The sequence below is a fragment of the Myotis myotis genome, unplaced genomic scaffold (genome assembly GCF_014108235.1).
Source record: "Myotis myotis isolate mMyoMyo1 unplaced genomic scaffold, mMyoMyo1.p scaffold_m19_p_7, whole genome shotgun sequence".
Classification (NCBI taxonomy): Eukaryota; Metazoa; Chordata; class Mammalia; order Chiroptera; family Vespertilionidae; genus Myotis; species Myotis myotis.
This window is the reverse complement of record NW_023416379.1, coordinates 37,890,621-37,912,758: the sequence shown is the minus strand read 5'-3', so window position 1 is coordinate 37,912,758 and position 22,138 is coordinate 37,890,621. Positions and strand designations below refer to the sequence as shown.

The following is a 22,138-nucleotide window of genomic DNA, read 5'->3' as shown; positions in this document are numbered from 1 at the left end:
GCTCCCGGGGGACGGCAGCCTCCAGCAGTCGCGGTCTCGGCAGCGACGTAGGAGGAAGGCGTCTCCCGCCCCGTCGCTTCCAGACCCTTGGGCAGATGCCGTTTCTTTTCCGACGTCTGCGCCCTCGCCCACCGCCCGCTAATCCAGACGGACGCCCGGCTGCCCTGCAATCCCCGAGCGCGGGGTTGCGCCGCGGAGGTGGCAGCGGCGCTGGGCCCGAGGCGCAGAGCCCGCCCCTTCGCCCAGCCCCATCGGTGGGGCTCGCCCCTGAGGGCGGGAGCGGGGAGGGGAGATGGGGTCCTCACCCCCAGTCCCTCCCCTTTCTCCGCCCGGCACAAACCAGGAGCCCAGGAGCCGTCCCTGCCCTAGCGCCCTCTTCCCCGCCCAGGCAGACGCGACCCGCGGAGGCAAAGCCATTGGAAAAAAGCCCCGCCCTCCGCGGGCTACCTCCGGACCCTCGTCCGCGCGTTGCCGCCAACGGCTGCCCGCTGCTACGCATGCGTCATGGCGAACGGGACGCATGCGTCTTAAACGGCACTTAGTCCGCCGCGGGGGGCGTTTTCCGCGTACCTGGACGTTTGGATGCTGCGGACTGGAGGAGAAACAAAAGTAAGGAAGAGTTCAAGTACTGTAACTTTCACAGACAAGGCAAGCACAGGAAAGGGAAAGATGCATTTCTGGAAGAAACTTAATCTAATTTTAAGGTTAGCCTAAGAACAGTGACGGTCTCTTTAATTACGCCAAACCTTTTCTTTCAGGAGCTAGGGCGTCATTACATTGACTTCTGGGAAATGTAGTTTTGATGCTGCTGGCGCGTTCTGATTGCGACAGAAACTACAGCCCCCTGGAGCCACTGCGAGGTTTCCTGTGTAGGCCTGCGAGTCAACGGTTAGCACTCTCGGAGGTTGACTGAGAGCACCGCCTTGGTGAGAGAACCCCAGGCGTAGCTGCCACTTTTCCCTCCACAGGATTCTTCCTTCCTCCATTTCCTCTGAGGTTTTGGAGGCGAAGCCATCCGGGGCTGTCCAGGGACATTTTCCAGCCATCTGCGTGAGAATGACTAGTCCGGGTGCCCAAATCCGAGGGCGCGTGAAGGCGCAGATGTAGGGAAGGAGGCCATCCCGCGGGGTCGCGTTAGTCCAGGCTAGAGGGATGCTCTGCACCGCTGCCTCTGCCGCCGCTCTTTTTGGTGGATTCGTGCGGAGTGGGTTAGGGATCCCGGTGCAGTTGCGCCTTTGATACTGCCTCGGGGCGCTCTGTGCTTTGTTCGCTCAGCCAAGTGACCTCCCCAGCAGGCCCTTGAAGGCGGGTTGTCAAATCCATGTTGTGTGAGGCTAAGGGGCAAAGAATACCCAGTATTCCTTGATATGGATTTTTGCGGGATTACAGGATGCTTTGTGAAAAAAGACACATAAAAATATTCCAATTGTAGTATAGTGAAAGGATTCAACCATTTGTTTACAAAGTACTGTTGTTTTATTTTTTTAATATATTTTATTGATTTTTTACAGAGAGAAAGGGAGAGAGATGGAGAGTTGGAAACATCGATCAGCTGCCTCGTGCACACTCCCTACTGGGGATGTGCCCGCAACCCGGGATCTTTCAGTCCGCAGGCCGACGCTCTATCCACTGAGCCAAACCAGTCAGGGCAAAGTACTGTTGTTTTTAAATGATTCCTTTAAAAATGTTTCTTGATTGAGTTTGGAGAGAGAGAGAAGCATCGCTTTGTTCCGCTTATTTATGCATTCATTGGCTGCTTTTTGTACGTGCCCTGAGGGATCCGACCCACAGCCTGGCCTATGGGATGGACAGTGGTCTAACCAGCTGAGCTCTGGGGCTAGGGCTTAAAATAACTCCTTTTGGGAAGGGGAGTGGTGAGAAAGGTCTTCAGTGGACTCACAACCAAATTAGATGTTAATTCTTCACATTGCAGAATAGACGTGTTTCAAAACATGTCGCCTTTTGGGGTACTGAGTATACAAGAGTGAAAAAGACACAGCCCCTTCCTGTCGGAGAGAAACCAATGGTTGAGGCCACAGGAACAGTGCTGTCTGATATAACGGGCGGCTCCAAAGGTCACTGAGCCCCGTGTTGGAGGGTCAGGGAAAGAGGACCCCAAAACAGCGTATGGGGAGGCCCAGAAGTGGAAGGGAGTGGTGTTTCCAGGAAACTGCAGTAAGCCCATCATAGACAGTGTGGAAGGGGTGACTTCTTGCGCACTGATTCACTTTGAGCTACAAAGAGACAGGTACTGTGAATGTTCCAGGTGGATGCTGAAAGTGACCTATTCTTGAACAGATTTATAGTTTTAAAGAGTTGGTCTAATTTGGAAAGCCTTGCTACAATGCTAAGCTACTGATTGAATGCAAAATACGGCCATTTTAGATTCTTCATCTAAACTAGATCGTTAGGATGCTAATGCATTAAGTGGAGTTCTGTCTCAGTTAAGGGTTCCATTCAGAAATTGATATATCCAAAATTACTCTTAAAAATCCCTTGGGAAGCTAGTACAGTGGAGTTCAACTGGAGAATTAAATTATATTTTAAAAGCTGTGTTGTCTTTTAAAAATATGTATTTTGAACTCTGGAATCACTTTGTTTATAAAGAGGTGCTCATATGATGAGATGTATCTGAACTTATGATACATCAACCGAGAAACCAGAAAATTCACATCACCCATGTGCTCACTCCAGGGCCAGATGCTCATTGCAAATCAGGCAGAATTGTCCATACTGATTATACAGTAAATAGTCATTTTTACTTTATTGCTGAGCTTATATTATTACTAGAGGCCCGGTGCACAAAAATTTGTGCACTCGGGGGGAAGGGGGTCCCTCAGCCCGGCCTGTGCCCTCTCGCAGTCTGGGACCCCTCGGGAGATAAGGACCTGCTGGCTTAGGCCTGCTCCCGGGTGGCAGAGGGCAGGCCCAATCCCTAGGTGCAGCCCCTGGTCGGGCTCAGAGCAGGGCCGATTGGGGGGTTGGGGCACCATCCCCTGTCACACTCAAGGCAGGGTTGATGGGGAGGTTGCGGTGCCACCCCCTGTCATGCACAGAGCAGGGCCAATCAGGGGGTTGGGGCATTTCCCCCTGTCACTCACAGAGCAGGGCCCATCAGGGGGGTTGGGGCTCTGTACCCTGTCACGCACAGAGCAGGGCCAATCAGGGGGTTGGGGTGCCGCTACTCTCACACTCAGGGCAGGGCCGATGGGGAGGTTATGGCTCTACCCCGTCACACACAGAGCAGGGCCCGTGGGGGGGGGGGGGGGGGCGGGCGGTTGGGGCACTGCACCCTGTCACAAACAGAGCAGGGCCGATCAGGGGGTTGGGGCACCGCACCCTGTCACACACAGAGCCGCAGGGCGATCAGGGGGTTTGGGCGCTGCCCCCGTCACGCTGATCCCGGTGCTGGGAGGCCTCGCAGCTCTGCTGATCCCGATGCTGGGAGGCATATTACCCTTTTACTATATAGGGTAGAGGCCTGGTGCATGGGTGGGTGCCGGCTGGTTTGCCCTCAAGGGTGTCCTGGATCAGGGTGGGGGTCCCCACTGGGGTGCCTGGCCAGCCTGAGTGAGGGGATGATGGCTGTTTGCAGCTGGTCATACACCCTTCAGGGTGTGGGTCCCCACTGGGGTGCCTGGCCAGTCTGGGTGAGGAGCTGAGGGCTGTTTTCAGGCTGGGGATAACTGAAGCTCCCAATCACTCCTTTTTTTTTTTTCTTTTTTATTCTGGGCCAGCTTTAGCTCTGAGGCTTGGCTCCAGCTCTTAGGCCTCCGCTGCTGAAAGTAGGTTTCTGGCCTTTGCTTACAATGTTGCGATCCTGCTGGCTGAAGCCCAGCAGGTTTCTGGGGTTTTGTTTAGTTTCTATGTTTGTTACATAGTTGCTTGCAGCTCAGAGGCCTGCAGCGGCAGGCGGGGAACGTTGGAGTCCTCCGTCACTGAAGCAAGCAAGCCTCATGTTAGTTTCAAGCTGCCTGGCTGCCGGCCGCCTCTTGGCTGGCAGTTAATTTGCATATTGCCCTGATTAGCCAATGGGTAGGGTAACGGTCGTACACCAATTACCATGTTTCTCTTTTATTAGATGGGATAGTTGAATTTGTGACAAGTAAGGTCAGGAGGATACAGTTTTTGTATTTATGTTAAAGTTTCATTTGAACTTTTAATGTTTTTGTCATTCAAATAGGAAAGAGTGATGCTGTACTATATAATTTCTTTATTCTCTACAGATAATGGATTCTGAATTAATGCATAGTATAGTAGGAAGCTATATTAAACCTCCAGAAAGAATTTTTGCTCCATCGTTCACCCAGAATGATGAATTACCTCGGAATCACCACTCTGTGAACTTTAAAGTTACCTCTCCTAAAATGCTTCAAAGTCCAAATAGCCAAGGTAATATTAACATTAAACTATCACTTAAAAATAGGGGAGGGGTATAAAGTATGTTATATAAAATGTTTTATTTTTATGTAAAAATAATAGATTGTGTTTTTAACCTTAAACTACTCATTTCTATTCTGTTGTTAAAAGTTTCTGTAAATTTATGCAAGTTATTTAACATTTTTTATTTTGGCTTCAGCTGTAAGATGACATATATCACAGATTTATTATAAAAACATCATTAGAAAATGGAAAATTCTTTGAGGAATAAAAGGTCAGATTTGGAATCCGTCTAAACTAGATGATTAGAATGCTAGTGAGTTAAGTAGAGTTGTGTTTTATTTGAGGATTAAATTCAGAAGTAGAATATATCCAAAATTGCCTTGAAAATTCCTGAGGAACCAGTATATTGTTACAAAATACAAATATTGTAACTTTTAAAATATAAATTTAGAAGGATGTTAAAACTGAATTAGAAGCCCTAACGGGTTTGGCTCAGCGGATAGAGCGTCGGCCTGCGGACTAAAGGGTCCCGGGTTTGATTCTGGTCGAGGGCATGTACCTTGGTTGCGGGCACATTCCCAGTAGGAGGCGTGCAGGAGGCAGCTGATCGATGTTTCTCTCTCATCGATGTTTCTAACTCTCTATCCCTCTCCCTTCCTCTCTGTAAAAAATCAATAAAATATATTAAAAAAAAAAAAAAACTGAATTAGAAAAATATTTATGACCCCAGGCATACCTTGTGTGATTCGGATTACTTTCTAAATGCTGATTATCACTTTGTCTTTTAATATCCTTTGATAAAGGTTGCCGTTAATAAAGGTAGCCTTATGGAGTGGAATAAAACAACCACAAGAAATAGTACTCCAAACCAGTGAGTTAGCCACAAGTACCATATAAAGAACAATAAGTATAATTTCTTGATCTTAATTGTAAAAAACAAATGATAATCTCTAGCAAACATCTTTCTAATTGGATATAAACTGTACAAAAGATAGCCTATAACATTTATTTATATTCTATTCATCTCTAGTTTTATAGTTTGAAGTTATAACTGAATAGAAAGTGTAAGGTAATACTTGAATATTTTATAACTCTGAACTGCTCTGAATCATGATGATATTAATATAACTGAAAAAAATTTTAGTAGTTTATGTGTGCTACTTACAATCTTTCAAGCTTGATATCAGGTAAACCACTAGGTTACAATTTTTTTCCAATGGAAGAAACTGTTCTTCATATGTCCTAAATATTAACACTATCTTGGACAAATGAATAATATATGTTTGTAGTTTGATTAAAAGTGAACACATTAATAACTGAAAAGAACCTTTAACTTTAAACCTAAATTTTATGTTAGTGGGTACTATATTTTTATTTTCTTTATTCATACTCAGATTCGTATGCCTCCTAGACTGTACATTATCTTTAAGTCTTACGTCATTAGCTTTCTCAAACCTAGAAAAACCACTAAATGCAATCAAATATATTCTTTTTACAAGATATGTTAGAAAAAAATTTGTTCCTTTTTAGAATTTTTGTTGTTATTTTCCATTTTTATCAGAAATATGTATTATACATTTTTCTGGCTAACAAAAATATACTGGTAACTTTTATATGATTGTGAGTATTCAAATATTCTCATTTATAATATCAAGCAATTTTTTTTTTTTCAATAGCTCTTATTTTAGCCTTAAAAACTCTTCAAGAAAAGATTCACCGTTTGGAGTTAGAAAGAACACAAGCTGAAGATAACCTGAACACCCTATCCAGAGAAGCAGCACAGTATAAAAAGGCCTTGGAAGATGAAACAAATGAGAGAAATCTGGTCCACCAGGAACTGATAAAGCAGAAAAAAGGCAAGAAAATTCAGTAGTTCTCAGAAGCAAGGAGTTACTAAAGTTTACAATTTGAAAATAATAAGCCCAGTCTAAGCAGATTTACTCAAATATATTTATTCTTTTATATATATTCAAACCCTGAAGCCTTGTTCTCAGACATTTTGATATTTGCAGGAAATAAATATAACTTTGAACTTATTTTTATATCCATTTTATCCCAGTTCATAAGTTTTTGAGATTAAAAGGAAAACTGTATTTAGATAAGTTGTGTTTAGAAATTAGAATAGTTTCAGAATTCCGGCAAAATCCAGTTTAACCTGGACATAATTGAAATGCTTTATAGCATTAGTTAGCATGTTTTTAAAATTTGAAAACATAAGGCAACACTAGTAATTAAGCAATATAAAAACAATAAAAATGAATATAAAATAAAAACTTGAGTGGTTAATTAGATGAAATGGACCAATAGGTGGCAGTTCGGTGGAAGTTATGAAAAAGACATCTGGACATGGATTTTAGAGATTTAGAACATAAATCCTTTATATAATTTTACTTCAAGATGTGGCTTTTTGTAACATGACACTTGCCCTCAAAAACAGGGTTCAAGTTTGTGTTTCAACTTGTGGAATGAAGAAATGGGGAGAAATATTTTTCTGAGGTAATTGGACAAAAGTGGAAGAAAGAGCTGAGGAAAGTAAGAACTTAAAGGATTAAAAAGAAATTGTTTACACCTGATGAATTGAACCATGCTGTCTTGTAGTCAAGAGCAGAGGACAGTGGGAATGGTAGGATGCGTATACCTGAGTTTTTGAAAGAGAAGAAATGTATTGATAGGAAAGATACATTGGGGCCTCTATTTTTCCAGTTAGTGTCATTTCCCAGGGACGGCCAGAATCTTTATCATCTCACAAGTCACTGGCATCTTCCCCTTTCAGATGTATGCTCTCTGGGTCCATAGGTAGAGATGATGTTAAACCAGTGATATATAATTAATGAAACATTCACAAAATGTATGTTTATAACTCTGGAAGAGTCGGTACGTAGAACTAACGAAGTCTTGAACTTTTAACTCTTGGTTGAATTCATATAATGTATTTCTTATGGTAACCAAATCTCTGGCCTATGTGAGAATCAACTAATTGACTCATAATTACTTTCCTTTTTCATAGATATAAGTATACAATTAAGCTCAGCTCAGAATCGCTGTACCCTCCTAGAGAAGCAACTGGAATATACAAAGAGAATGGTTCTCAATGTAGAGCGAGAGAAGAATATGATCCTAGAACAGCAGGTGAGCATATTTCTATAAGAAACATAACTTAAGGTTTCTATGGTGACAGAGGGTACTGGACTTATTGAGGGGATCATTTCACAATGTATACAAAGATGAAATCACAAGTTGTACACTTGAAACTAATATAACATGATATGTTAATTATGCCTCAGTAAAAAAAGTAAGATGTAAATTAGATGACACAAATTAAATACACCAAAAAAAGGTAAATTTGCCCTCAGGAAAAAAGAGAATATTTAATGTTGTGGGAAAATTGTCATATTACATTATAGTCTTAAGTAAAATAGGATATAAAGTTGTATATAGGAGATTTCCACTTAACAGTGATGCAGTCTAGATCATTTAGAACAACCTTCCTATAGAGGAAAATAAGAAAAACTGCACAGAATATTAAAAAGAAAGACAGAATCAAAAGAAAAAATACACAAAGGCATTGGAGATTTAATGAGTTGATAAAAATCACCCATTCAGTGTTATCCGTGTGCAGACTTTAATCCAGAGAGGTAGGCCTGATAATTCAGGTCCCTTCTGAGTGCATTTCTGATTCCAGGACAGTCCACTGATAGGCTCAGTAATGCTTTTGACAGCCATCCTTTTGGGGTTAAGGAAATTAAAGTTAGAATTCATGGCCTCTCAAGAATAGGAACCCTAGTATATCCTCTGTGCTCAGTCTTTGTAAGGGTGAACAGTAGGAAAAAACCCAGATTACAACTTTGCTCTAGGTCAGTGATGGCGAACCTTTTGAGCTCGACGTGTCAGCATTTTGAAAAACCCTAGCTTAACTCTGGTGCCGCGTCACATATAGAATTTTTTTGATATTTGCAACCATAGTAGAACAAAGATTTATATTTTTGATATTTATTTTATATATTTAAATGCCATTTAATAAAGAAAAATCAACCAAAAAAATGAGTTCGTGTGTCACCTCTGACATGCGTGTCATAGGTTCGCCATCACTGCTCTAGGTTATCAAAGTAAGTCAGAAAATCTTAGTCCCTGAAATTGTATTAAAGTGATACTGAATTGCTAATATTCTCAAGTACTTCAAATTATTTCTACAAACATTACTTTGACACAGTAAGAAACTTTCAGAGATAACCAGGCAGAAGGAGATAAGACACTAAGAACAAGATAGAGCCTACTTAATAGACTATCTATAAATACTTTTGCAAACTAACTCCAGTTAGGTACTGGCTCTAACAGACACAGTCTTTAAAATACTTAATGCTTGTGCCCTGGTCAGTGTGGTTCAGTTGGTTGGAGCATTGTCCTATGCACCAAAGGGTCGTGGGTTTGATTCCCAGCCGGGGCACATACCTAGGTTGTGGATTCAAACCTTGGTCAGGGTATGTAAGGAAGGCAACTGATCAACGTTTCTCTCTCTAAAATCAGTAATAAACATATCCTCGGGTGTATTTAAAAGAGCCACAGTAAGATATTACTTCACATCTACCAGATTAGAAATAATTTAAAAGTCTGACAATTCTGTGTATAAATGAGGATACAACACCCAGAAGAGCAAACACTTTATCTTGTAAAGTTCAGCATATACATTCCCAACAGCCTAGAAATTCCTATCCTAGCTATAGTAGACTAGTGACTTATAATAGTTTTTAAAATGTTTTGACATACAATCTACAGACAGTGGGAGGTACAGATCTTAAGTATAGGGATAGTTGATTATTGATAAATGCATATACTCATGTAATCCACAGCCCTATCAGATAATATAATAAAAGCCTAATATGCAAATCGACTGAACGGCAGAATGACCGGTCACTATGATGTGCACTGACCACAGGGGGCAGACGCTCAACACAGGAGCTACCCCCAGCCCATAGGCCCCATGTTGGCCAAGGTGGGTGCCAACGGGGGGGGGCCCTGATCACCACACCGGTCGCCCCATAGATGGCCCCTGATCATCGGTCAGGCCTAGGGACCCTACCTTTGCACAAATTTTGCGCACCAGGCCTCTAGTCAAACAATAAAACATTTTCATCAGAAATTATTTCATCTCTTCAAAGTTATTCTCTGTTCTCTCCCCACCTCCCAATAAGACAATTACTATTCTGACTTATTTTACCTTAGAACTTTATAAGGTAAAATCTTAGAACTTTGTATACTCTTTTTTATCTGGGTTGGTTTGTTTTTAGCATAGTTTTTAAGATTCATCCATGTTGTTTTATGTATCAGTAGTTCATTCCTTTTTATTGCAGTGTAGAATTTCATCTAATGCCATAATTTGTTTACCCATTTTCCTGTTGATAGACATTTGGCTTGCTTCCAGTTTGGGGTTATTATAAACTAGAGGCCCAATGCTTGAAATTCATGTGGCTACCGGCTGCTGGCTGGCGCCTCCCTTCGTTCCGCACCATCCACTGGTGGTCAGTGCATGTCATAGTGAGTGATCAAACTCCCATTTGGTCGAACTCCTAAGGGGACACTTTGCATATTAGGCTTTTATATATATACTAGAGGCCCGGTGCATGAAATTCATGCACTGGGGTGGGGCGGGGGGGAGGCCTCAGCCTAGCCTGTGCCCTCTTACAGTCTGAGAGCCCTCAGGGATGTCTGACTGATGGCTTAGGCCTGCTCAGCCGTCAGTCAGACATCCTTAGTGGTGCCGCGGAGGCGGGAGAGGCTCCCACCACCACTGCTGCGCTCACCAGCTATGAGCTTCTGGTTGAGCTCACTGATCACCAGGGGGCAGCTCCTGTATTGAGCATCTGCCCCCTGGTGGTCAGTGCATGTCATAGCAACCAGTCGTTCTGCTGTTCAGTTGATTTGCATATTAGCCTTTTATTATATAGGATATAGACTAGAGGCCCGGAGCACAAAATTTGTGCACTGGGAGGGGGCGGGTCCCTCAGCCCAGCCTGCACCCTCTCGCAGTTCAGGACTCCTTAGGGAATGTCTAGCTGCCGGCTTAGGCCTGATCCCCCGGGTATCAGACCTTAGCCAGCACGTGGGCATCCCTCTCACAATCAGGGATCCCTCACTTCTTACCGCCCGCCTGTTCGCTGCTCATTCTCGGCTCGCTGCTCCTTAGCGCTGCCGCGGACGGAAGAGAGGCTCCCACCACTGCCGCTGCACTCGCCAGCCATAAGCCCAACTTCTGGCTGAGCGGTGCTCCCCCTGTGGGAGCGCACTGACCACCAGGGGGCAGCTCCTGCGTTGAGCATCTGCCCCCTGGTGGCCAGTGTGCATCATAGCGACAGGTCGTTCTGCCGTAACGGCCGCTTAGGCTTTTATTATATAGATAAAGCTGCTATGACCATTCTTATACATAACTTTTCTGTGGACATATGTTTTAATTTCTCTTGGGTAAATATGTATTAGGAGAATTGCTGAGCCACAGGGTAGGTATATGTTTAACTTTATAAGAAACTACTAAACTGTCTTCTAGAATATTTTCTATTACCCCATTCCCCCTCACAGTTGCCTTTATTATTAACATCTTGCATTGTAATAAATACCATTACAAAACAGTACATACTAGTAGATATGCATATATATGTATAACTTTCTTTTTCTCCATGTTCTCTGTATGCTTTATTCCTCTGATAGCTGCTTTTCTTTGTTACAGAGAAAGGGTAATTCAGTGAGTAGGTTTGGTCACCCTGTCTGCAATACTATTTAATACAGTTTTCACTGGTGATGTTTTTCTTAGTTGAAATGTTATATAAAGATGCACAGTGTTTGCTCCATTAGTGCTAATATAGCACATCTTTTTTGCACATTTTATTTCTCCTTTAAAAATATTTGATTTTCTTGGCCTTTGTCAGTAAAAGTAGGTGCATGTATGTACATTTCTATGTTTGTGTTGTTATTGTTTGTTTATTTAGAGAGAAGGAAAGAGAGAGAGAGATGTGAGAAAGAAACATTGATTGGTTGCCTCCCATATGCATCTCAACTGAGAATCGAACCTGCCACCTTTGATGTTCAGGATGACACTCCAACCAACTGAGCCACACTGACCAGGGCTGTACATGTTTCTTATGACAGATTTATATTGCACCTAAACTCAGTGCATGTAAATGCATGTTTCTAATGACATATTTATATTGTGCTTTGAATTCTGAGAAATTGTATTATTCTTGAGCCATTGGCATCACTTGCCAAATTCAGGTTTTGTTTTATCCTTTCCAGACCCAGCTTCAAAGGGAGAAAGAACAAGATCAGATGAAGCTGCAAGCAAAACTTGAAAAGCTTGATCTCTTAGAAAAAGAATGTTTTAAACTTACAACAACTCAGAAAACTGCTGAGGTAAGCTTCCACTTATTTCTTTGAAGTAGTGGTGCCAGGAATAAATCTTTAGTATTATGCATAATTGGCTCTGTATGTGAATATGCAGTAAATCTTAGATTTATAAAACTTTGTTAACAACTTTTAGTAATCCAAACATGAATTCCTGCCCATGGAGATGAAAAATTAATATATTCTGTCACAGCATGAATGAGCTTGCCTGTTGATGTAAAATTGTAATTTTGGCTTCTTCTGAGATGACAGAACATTTTCATTCCAAATAACTTACCTAAAAAATATTGAGAAGATTGTCTTTCACCACTTGCAGTTAATTAAGTTAAGCCAACCCAAGTCCCTTCCTGAAATGCCCTCTTCTTTTTCCACCAAAATCCTATTTATTCCATAGGACTTTCTCCGGTCCTGCTTCCTCTATGAAGCTTTCCTTGAGTTCTCCAACACTCAGGAAACTCTTCCTTTGAAATGGTGGTGTCCTCCTATTGTGGACCACACCAAGGATATAAGATGAAATACTTATGTGCCTAAGTATATACATGGTCAGGGTCAAGTCATATTCGTTGCTTTGTTGTTTGTTTCATGTGTTACTTTTGATTTCCTGGATATAATATAAGCTATTAAGTAACAAGGACTATATCTTATATTTCTAATCTTATATTTCTAATGTCTTCCTATCCCTTCCCTCCTCCTCCAACTGTGCCCTTACTGTATGTACATGGTGGACATTTACTGTGATTTGTCTGTGTTTTGAGTGAAACATTGAGATGCAAGAATATCATTGTTTGACCTTCTAGACCTTTAATGTCCCTCAAAGTTTCATCATTATGGTTTTGTTGCTGGAAGTTAATGCCTCTGCATGTACATTCTTTGCTTTCCCTTTGTTTTTATGGTCAAGGAGCATAAGAAGAAAGCCAAAAAAAAAACCTTACCATCTTTTGCCATTACTTTTTTCTTACTTTCTGCTCTAATTTGCCAAATTATTAAGAATCAAGACCCCCAAGGACTCTATTTGGAAAAGGGACAAAGGGTAGTTGGCTCTAGTTATTTTATTCTTTTGCAGGACAAGATTAAACATTTAGAGGAAAAACTTAAGGAAGAAGAACATCAGCGTAAGCTATTTCAAGACAAAGCTTCTGAGGTAAATAGAGCACTGTATCATGTGTCACAATTATACTTTCTTTTGTTGTTGTTAATCCTCACCTGAGGATAATTTTTCCATTGATTTTTAGAGAGAGTGGAGGGGGAGGGGAGGAGAGAGAGTCGATGTGAGAGAGACACATCAATTGGTTGCCTCCTGCTTGGTACGTGCCCTTGACTGGGAATCAAACCTGGGACCCATTGGTATGTGGGTTGATGCTCTAACCACTGAACATTTATTTTCTTAACTGAAGCCTAAATTCTAGACTCTAATTTCTGCTTCCTAGCTTTTTAGTTTTGTCTGTTTAATGAAATTCTCAGTAAGCCAGTACATTTGTATACTGGGATGCATTCCAAGAGGTCTTTTGGTGTTTTGAAATTTTGACAAATAAATACATGTATATGTCAACTCCTGGTCATAGATAGTTTTCCATTTGGTTGAGAGAATGAATAATTCTCTTATAAACAGAAAATGATTGCAATTACCAATAGATTTAATGACTTTCACACCACAAAAACAGTATTTGGGGTTTTCTTTTCTTTTCTTTTCTTTTCCAAAAAGTATTTTTTTCTTTATAAACAGACCTGATCTTTCATTGTAAAGAAGCTTGTTAAAAATCAATTTTATAAATATAGTTTTGTCTTTAATACTGTAGCTTCAAACTGGACTTGAAATCAATAGAATTTTAATGTCTTCAGTATCAAACCCAAAACAACCTAAGGAAAAGAAGAAATCTTCAAAGGTATGCAAACATTTTATTTTTATTTGCTAATACTTATTTATTCACTCTTTTCATATTTATATCTATTCATTCCCCCCCCAAAAAAAAAATTGAAGACATTTATAATAAAAGACATGTAATACTGCTATGAAATGGAGATAAAAATATGAATCCAGTGATGATGGTTTGAAGTAAAAGGATAGAAAATTCCATAAAACCTCCACAGCAGTTGAGCACAAAACCTGGCTGTGTTTGCTTGACAATAAAAGCAAAAGGAGCAGATAATGGGTGGTATCATCTGCCTTCGTGCAATGACAGTAAGCATCCAGTGTTTCTAGAAAGGCAAATGTTTCCTAGTGCTAAGTTCTTAGAGAAATTATCTTGTGATACTATATAAAACAACAGAGGCCAACCACACAATAGATCTCACTCTGAGCACAATAAAAAGAGAAGGCTACATAATATTAAATTATAGATCTATGAAGTAATTTCTCTAGGGAATCTATTTATTTATTTTCTTTTTACCCTAAAAATAGAATTGGAAAGTTAGTACTTTATAGATGAGTTGATGTTTCGGATAAATGGTATTAAACCTTCTTAATTATCTGTAATGGTAAGAAGATTTCAATCCCTTTTAATCTTATGATTCTGAAATTACAGTTTTGATGACCATTATCACTATTTACTCAATATGCATGTGATTACTTACTGTTTCTGTGTGCTGTTTGCTGTGGAAGCAGAGACGCTTTTTGAGAATTCTGGCCACTGCCATAGGCTCACCCTATGGATACAGTAATGTAGAGAACATTATACTTACTTGGGCTACTCTTTTATTGCATAAATAAGAATTACTATTCAATAGTCTGGCTGTATTTTTCATAATTTTTTTCTTTCAAAGAATTTGCAAACTGCAATAATTAAAGCATTTTCCCAGTGAAACTGTTTTTTTTTTTCTTATTTCCTTTCTTAAATATTTGTTCTGTATCTTGTTTGCACAATGAGATTAGAAGCTGCAAAACCAAATAGAAAATTGCTATAAGTAATTTGCCAGTGGGGAAAAAATATGAATTATTTTTATATTTATGTTTTATGAGTTAGTGGAAATATTTTTTTAAATTTCTCTATTCATCGTGAAAATGATGAAGGTAGAGAGAGAAGTAAGGTAAAAGAAATGAAGGAAAGGAAAGGTAGCTTCTGCTAGTAAAAGAGCCCAGGCCAGCCTATATGGGGCCAGCGGGTCCCCTACCTGGGAATCATGCAGTCAGGCACCCCAATGAGGAAAACGTAGCGCCTGCTTCTAAGCCAAGCCCTTCAGCTTCTGCCAGTCTCCAGCTCTAGCTTCCCTACGGGGGCTCACTTCCGGTTCAGTTTGGTTACATCCAGCTGTCCCCTCTACAGAAGCAAGTTTACCTGCCCTGGGCTTGGGGATGGATCAGAGTTTCCCATTGGGAATGATGCCTGCCTAGCCCACAGGCAGGGGCTGAGCACTTGGTCCTGCTCCCAGACTGTAGCCTCTGAGACTCACACTTTGAATGCTCCCACTCTGAGCCACCTTCCCTTCCCCCCACTGAGCTCATTGTGGGTATCTGGGACTTGGCTGGGCTGATCCAAACTGTCTCCTGTTGGGGGTGGTGCCTGCAAGTCTATAGGAGATCGGTGGGCACTTCTCCTTCCCGAGACAGTGGTGGCTGAACTCGCAGGAAGCTTGGATTTGCTTCCTCGCAATGTAGCCACACAGCCCAGCACTTGCCCATCTGGCTCCAGGACAGAAGCCTCCCCAGGAGACACAGTCGAAAATCCCAGCTCTGTGTGGCTCCCTCCCCTCACCAACCCAGCAGGACTGGGCAGGCCCAGCAGCTCAACAGGTAGCGGGAGGGGTGCCAGCTGTGTGATGGAGGTAGGGGAGACGGTCCTCTTTCCCAAGTCATACAGACAGTTTACTCTGGGTCTCCGCCAGAAAATAGAGGGTCCCTTAAAGTCACTGCTGGGTGTAGCCAGCAGATCCCTAAGCAGGACCCAAGTGTGGCAGCTTGGCCTCACCAGCCTTCCTCCCTGGGGAGTGACTCCCCGCTGGTGCTCTAACTTTAGGAGCGCTCTATTCCTGGGTGTGGTCAGTATCCCAGGCTGGCTGAATCCCCACTGATTCCCACCACCAGATGCTGGCGGGCTCCTCTTCCCATCTCTGTTGCTCTGGTTTGGGGATCCTTGTGTGGGGTTGACTCCAGGCTCCTGGAGGTGCAGGGGAGGGAATTCCACAGACGTTCTTCCTCAGGCTTCTCATTGCCCCTGCACCTGTGTGAGAAGGCTATCCCTTTCCACGCATTCACCCTTCTTACCAGTCTCTCTGTGGCTTCTGTACCTCATGGTTATATTTCAGGTCAGCTAGCCTTCAGTTGGTTTTTCAGGTTGATTGTTCTGTAATTTAGTTATAAATCGGTTTGGAGCTAGGAGCAGTGGGCACAGCTTCCAAGCTACTCTGCAGCCATCTTGTAATCTCTGTATATTGTACTATACTATGCCAGCTATTACCATTGTGAGACACTGGTTAAAGATAGAGGGGACCTCCCAGTAAAATGTAAAAACAAAGCAAACAAAAAAAAAGACACTATGGTAATGATATGAAACAATCATAACTTGGCTAAAATATAGATTGGTCTAGTCACTTTGGACATTAACTTGTAAAGTTAAGAATGCACAACTCTATGGCCCAGCATCTAACAGAAACTCCTATTTATATACACCAGAAGGCAGGTACAAAATGTCCATAACAGTGTTGTTTATAATAACAAAAAGAAACAGTCCAAATGATCATTGCAAGGAGGAAGAATAAATAAAGCTTTTATAGCCATAAGAAGCAGTGAACCACAGGTATATACATCACTTGAATGAACCTCATAAACTTAATGTTGAATAGAAAAAGCAAGTTGCTGAAGAACAGAAACAAAACAAGTCTTTATATAAAGTTCAGTTATCTAGCCTTGCATCTTCTCATGTGTTTATTTGCCATCTGTATGTCCTCTTCAGTGAAATCTCTGGTTTTTGCCTATTTTCTCATCAAATTATTTATTTACTCTTCAGCTTTGAGATTTATTCATGTCATAAATGTCTTTTAAAACATTTTTGTTTATTTTTTCCCTTCTCCATATTTAGAAAACTAAATGCTTAAAAAGAGGACCACCTCAGCAAATGTATTCAAAGTTTGGACCAATGCCTATGGTGTCTGAAAAGGTGAGAGGGGAAAAATAAAGATGCTTGTTCAGAAAAACTCCTGCTTTGTTGTAAGTTCTATTTAAATGCCATCCGTCACTTGAAATTGTTCTCAGCTATTTCTTTTCCCCCAAAGCCTGCCAGAGCATGCCATTCTGTAAATGCAAGTGTGCAAAACCTCCTTCAGATGGTGCAACATTATGGGCCACAGATTCTTCAGAAACCTGCTGAAGTTGCTGAGCCTAGATGTCTTTACAAGCCTACTAGAAGAACTTCCCAGTGTAAAGTGGTACCTCCTCACTCCAAAAAATCTGTTTCCATTTGTGACAATTTGTCTGAACTTTTGATAGCAATGCAGGAAGAACTGGACCAAATGAGTGTGTAAGTATTTTTATTTTTTACCAGAAGAAATAGCAAGATATTTAGGTATTATTTTCCTTCTTAGTCTTAAGAGCAGTGCCACTTACAAATTTTTGATGTCCTTACTTAGTCATTTGGACTTATTTTGATCTGTAGATTTCTTGTCACTGATTTTTCATTGTATTTATTGATACTACTGGATTTAAATTTTCAACTGTGTATAATTACTATTGATCTAATCTAAGGAGTCTCTGTATTCCCAAGATCTCAACTTATAGCACAATATTACTGTCATTCTAACAAATGAGTTCTGGTGATCTTAAATTATAACTCACAAAAGCTTTTAAAAGAAAGATTGTGTTGGTTTTTTTAGAATCTTTTAGTGATATGAATGATTTCATTAGACAAGTAGGAATGTAGTCTTTTGTTTTAAACTCTGGCTGGTCTGCATTACAAGTTGAAGCATCCATAGCAACCAAAATTCTGTATGGGATACATATTTTTAGCCCCAAGTTTAAATATATATTTAACAGAATTTCAGAAAATATATGATTTGGCTAACCAGCTAATTGAACTAAGACTAATGTAGAAGAGGTAACTAGTTCCTTTGGCAGTATTTCTTTGAGTAGGCTATCTAAGGAATTCTCTGGCAAATACTTCTATAGCTGGAATTCTTCCAAAGATCCTATGTTAATAATTCCAAAGTTGGAACTAAAAAGAATACTTTAATACCTCTACCTAAGGACATCAGAATAGTTTGCTACATTTAGCTATAAATATTAAGAATTTGGACTTTTTTAAAGCTTCTTTAAGACCCTGAGTCTAAGATATTTCTATATATATCTAATCTCAAATCGCAAGAACCTATTTATATTTACCATATATTCAATTAGCCCTAATTATAGGAACAGACTGTCTTTGAAGATTAATGTTTAACTCTGACTAAAATTTATGTATCTAATATTTGCTTTTCTTTCATAGAGAACACCAAGAACTACTGAATCAAATGAAGGAAACTGAAAGCCATGCAGTCTTTGAAGACATAGAATGTGAACTAGAGCATTTAGTCAAGAAAATGGAAATTAAAAGAGAACAGATTTCCAAACTGATGAAGCATCAAGACAGTGTAAGAAAGTTTTAGTAAAAGATTTTAATAAAAAGAAAAAAGATTTTAATAAAAGGATAGTATACCTGGATTCAGTGTATATCTCTGTATGACCTTCCAAATTTGAGGTCTGTATGTATGACTTGGTGAAAAGATGATAAATAGGAGTCACTCGGGCCTATTATAGAATAGAGCCATCTGTTCCATTGGAGTAACATGGCCTCCTCCAGAACTCTCCAAGATAAGATAATGAAAACGGAGGAAGAAAATTTAGTTATGTATTCAGAAATGTCTTTGGTAAAATAGTGAGTACATGCTGAATTTGCTTTATAACCTTTCCAGTTACCCTTTTAGCATTTTCCCCCTTATTCCTCCCTTCTCTGATTGCTTAATGAAGCCCCTTATGTTGACAGGTCTCTAATTCAGTACCATAGATGAACCTGGCTCCTTAAGCAGTACCCAATCCTATAACCATTATTTCCACTTTCCCAGAAAAAAGCTGTGCTTTGCTGCATTCCCTGAGTATCTGCTGTAGTGAGGTGGTGAGGGAGACTCTATCCTTGCGTGGGAGTTCTTAATAACTAAGAGTGGCATAATAATTTTAATATTTTAACAGCAATCATGGACAATTATTATATCCCAAAATAATAACTTTACAAGTGAGAATATTAGCATTATTACATTGCTGGAGCAGAAGGCAGAGGGAGTCTCTCTAGGAACTCTCAAGTCACGTAGCCATCTGCCTGTGTAACAACATTAATATAACTTGGTGATATATTAACCTCACAATTAAGCCTCCCCCACGTTATAGGACAGTAATAAAGGATGCAGGATTTTACTGCCTTTCTTCTTCTGTGGCCAACAAAGAAAGAAAGGGGGCCCAGCCGGCATGGCTCAATGGTTGAGCGTTGACCTCTGAACCAGGAGGTCATGGTTCGATTCCCAGTCAGGGCACATGCCCAGGTTGCGGGCTCCTCAGTGGAGCGTGCAGGAGGTAGCCGATGCATGATCCTTTCTCATCATTGATGTTTCATCTCTCTCTCCCTTTCCAAAATCAATAAAAATATATTTAAAAAAGAAAGGAAGAGGGAAATGAATGTTTTGAAGCAAGTTTTTACTAGCTCTTAATGCTATAGTAAGTAAAAAATTTTGTATGATTGTGCTAGGATGAAGATTACATAACATACTTCCTTAAGAGAAACTTGAAGGGAATAGAAAAGTAGTCATTTTTTTTAAATTTAGGCAGTGTGGACATAAATTATATTGTGAAAATATTTATATTCCATAATAGCTGTAGCAGCATAAATTTTCAAGTATTTTATCATGATAAATTTAATGTCTGCAATTAAAATGGCCTTAGCAAATAGAACAGCAGGTACAAATTAGACTTATACATTAGTAAATAGACTAAGTAATTGACTGGACTTAGAAGAAATGGGTTTGGCTAGTTGGTAGGTTTTGTTTTTTTTAAAATTCTGTCTGTCCAACCATTACTAGATACTCCTAATGAGATAAGGTTATTCCCTTGACTTATTTGTTGCTGTTGTTACTGGCATTCAGTAGTACTTTAAATTCAGGAATTCTTTTAAGTAATATATGTATTTTGATTCTATAAACTTGGTGCTCATTGCTAGCACCCAGTCTTTGCTGTTAATATAGTCTGAAAGGTTATTCTCTCTCCTCTCTTTTATAGTTTTTACCCATTTCATATCCTCCACAAACCTTTCTCTCAGCTTCTCCAGCCCACATTGATCTTGTCCCGCGTTGGCCTTCTCTGATACACAGTTTTTGTCCTATTCCAAGTTATCCCAGCCTGAACTATTCTCTAGCTGTCATGTTTATGCTTTTCTTTCACTAATAAGAGCAGTGAGCCTCTTGAGAACAAGGAGCTTTATTTCTACCTGACTAGCACAATAGTAGGCATCTAATAGGTATTCAATAAATAAGACCTTAATGAGCTTTTTAATTTTATGTAATCTTTAACCATCAATCCAGTCCATCTATTATAGGTTATATCTTTAATGTTTTTTATTAAAATGGTAGATCTTTTTCTCTCCAGGTTCGCAAACTACAGCAAAAAGTTCAAAACTCAAAGATGAGTGAAGCTTCATGTATTCAACGAGAAGATAGCAACCCTAAAGGATTAAAGAACATAAAATATAGCCCCAGAAAATGTCTGCTAAATCACTCTCTTCAGAAGAACAGCAACTTTCATCCAACGCCAGTCCATAATCTTCAAATGAAATTAAGAAGAGATGATATCATGTGGGAACAGTAACACTATAGCAAAACTGTCACCTTACATAACTGTCAATGAGATCTTATATTGTTAAAGTGGTTTTAACTTAATATATCTTTATGAAATTTTGAATTATGTTTCTAGCCTCTATAATGTGTCAGGTTGTAGTATTTTTTAATTAATGCCTAATGATCTAAGAGTCCCAAATAATAAATAATATGCTGGTATTTTTTTTCTTATTGACTGAAATACTAATCTCACCATATTTTAGAAACATTGTTCACTTTCAGATATCTTAAGCTAAAGCTGAGAAATTATACTGGATTGATGACATTTAAAATTGAGCTTCAATTTGAAATACTATTTCAAGTACCATCCCACTTTTTCATTTAGGCCTGTAACCCTAAGAACCAATATAAAATTAATAGAGTATGGAAAGGTTTTATAACTTTCCTAGCACTTCCTCCCTATCTTGTTTTAGAGCTGTGAAATGAAATGTTTTTCTTGTTTGGAATGGAAAAGCTTTGTGAACCTTTAGCCCAAGTTTCTATGACAATTACCAATAAGAACCCATAGTTACTTCAATTTTAGATGACAACCCAACTGCAAAAGCTTTCCTCTATTCCCATTCTCCTTTACAAATCCTTTTATAACTACAGCTTTTGGCGACTTTTAGTTTTTGCATTATATATAATATTCATCAGTATAAATTAAGAATGTGGTTTTCAGGACCCACAAAGCCAGCATATTTTTTATAGGAAATTATGGGAAGAAGGACATTTTATTACCATCCAGCAAAAGTTGGAGGAAATATGGTACATTCTTATTTTTTATATTTTTTAATCGGTGCTATAAAAGATTTCTGTGTATTTGTATGTTTTATAATAAATTAACATTTGTTGACCTATCTTTCCAGGAGCCTTTGGAAACTAGTGTGACTCTTCTGAACTTTTTTGTTTTCTCACTGGAATCCCTCAGGACAGCTAGAGAATTGCAGTCATTAACTGAAATAAAATAGGAGGCTGACAGGAAAGGCAAACTAGGAGGGAAGAACTCGGAAAATAGGGTAATAGTTTAAGAAATGGTGATTCCAAGGGGAGAGAATTAGAGGTATATCTTTATTGAGCCCACAGCTGGGGGAATGTTCAAGGTAAGATGTAAAAGAATTTTTGGTCAGGATCTTAGGGAGCTAGGAAAAGCAATTTTAATGGGCGGGGGGGGGACTAGAAGGGGTCAATGGGGAGGGCATATGTAATACTTTCATATTTCATAAAGATTTAAATTTTTAATAAGGACAGTTTTTATGTCCTAGGAAATTCCCAAAAAGTGTGGGTAGGTGAAGCGGGTAATTGTCTTTCTGGGGAGAACTAGATTCATTCTCAGTAAGAGAGAAGCTGCACTAGGTTAGAAGACCTGAGGTGGGGAAATGACAGAGGCTAGGCAGATTGATGCTTGGAATTGTCCTGGAAAATAACTAAAGGCAGAGAAAAAGTGTTTCCCTCTATCAGTTCCTTCAGCCCCAGAGATGTCCCACAGAGTACATCATCTAAACTCAGTTTTGTCACCTTAGCTATTTTTCTACTTTGCCTTTCT

General features: G+C 39.9%; 1 protein-coding gene across 3 annotated transcripts; it reads left to right on the top strand.

Moving 5' to 3' along the window:
* Positions 1-297: 297 nt before the first annotated feature.
* On the top strand, positions 298-21,477 carry CEP57L1 (centrosomal protein 57 like 1). 3 transcript variants are annotated; one of them, XM_036318472.1, is made up of 12 exons: positions 298-609; positions 759-926; positions 4,227-4,392; positions 6,060-6,239; positions 7,391-7,512; positions 11,665-11,781; positions 12,836-12,913; positions 13,569-13,655; positions 16,785-16,862; positions 16,978-17,222; positions 18,183-18,327; positions 20,366-21,477. In XM_036318472.1, exons 3-12 carry the CDS (start codon positions 4,230-4,232, stop codon positions 20,582-20,584), a joined length of 1,434 nt encoding a protein of 477 aa, XP_036174365.1. In that variant the 5' UTR covers positions 298-609; positions 759-926; positions 4,227-4,229; the 3' UTR covers positions 20,585-21,477. The 3 variants fall into 3 exon arrangements, with proteins under 3 accessions (XP_036174365.1, XP_036174366.1, XP_036174367.1); XM_036318473.1 differs by lacking the exons at positions 298-609; positions 759-926 and adding an exon at positions 1,662-2,248; XM_036318474.1 differs by lacking the exons at positions 298-609; positions 759-926; positions 4,227-4,392 and adding an exon at positions 5,234-5,254.
* Positions 21,478-22,138: the final 661 nt, after the last annotated feature.

Excerpts from the sequence above, each read along its gene's own strand:
- CEP57L1 (XM_036318472.1), top strand. The coding sequence starts at position 4,230 with ATGGATTCTGAATTAATGCATAGTATAGTAGGAAGCTATATTAAACCT. Across the intron at positions 4,393-6,059 it reads TCAAAGTCCAAATAGCCAAG|CTCTTATTTTAGCCTTAAAA; the intron begins GTAATATTAACA and ends TTTTTTCAATAG. Across the intron at positions 11,782-12,835 it reads CAACTCAGAAAACTGCTGAG|GACAAGATTAAACATTTAGA; the intron begins GTAAGCTTCCAC and ends ATTCTTTTGCAG.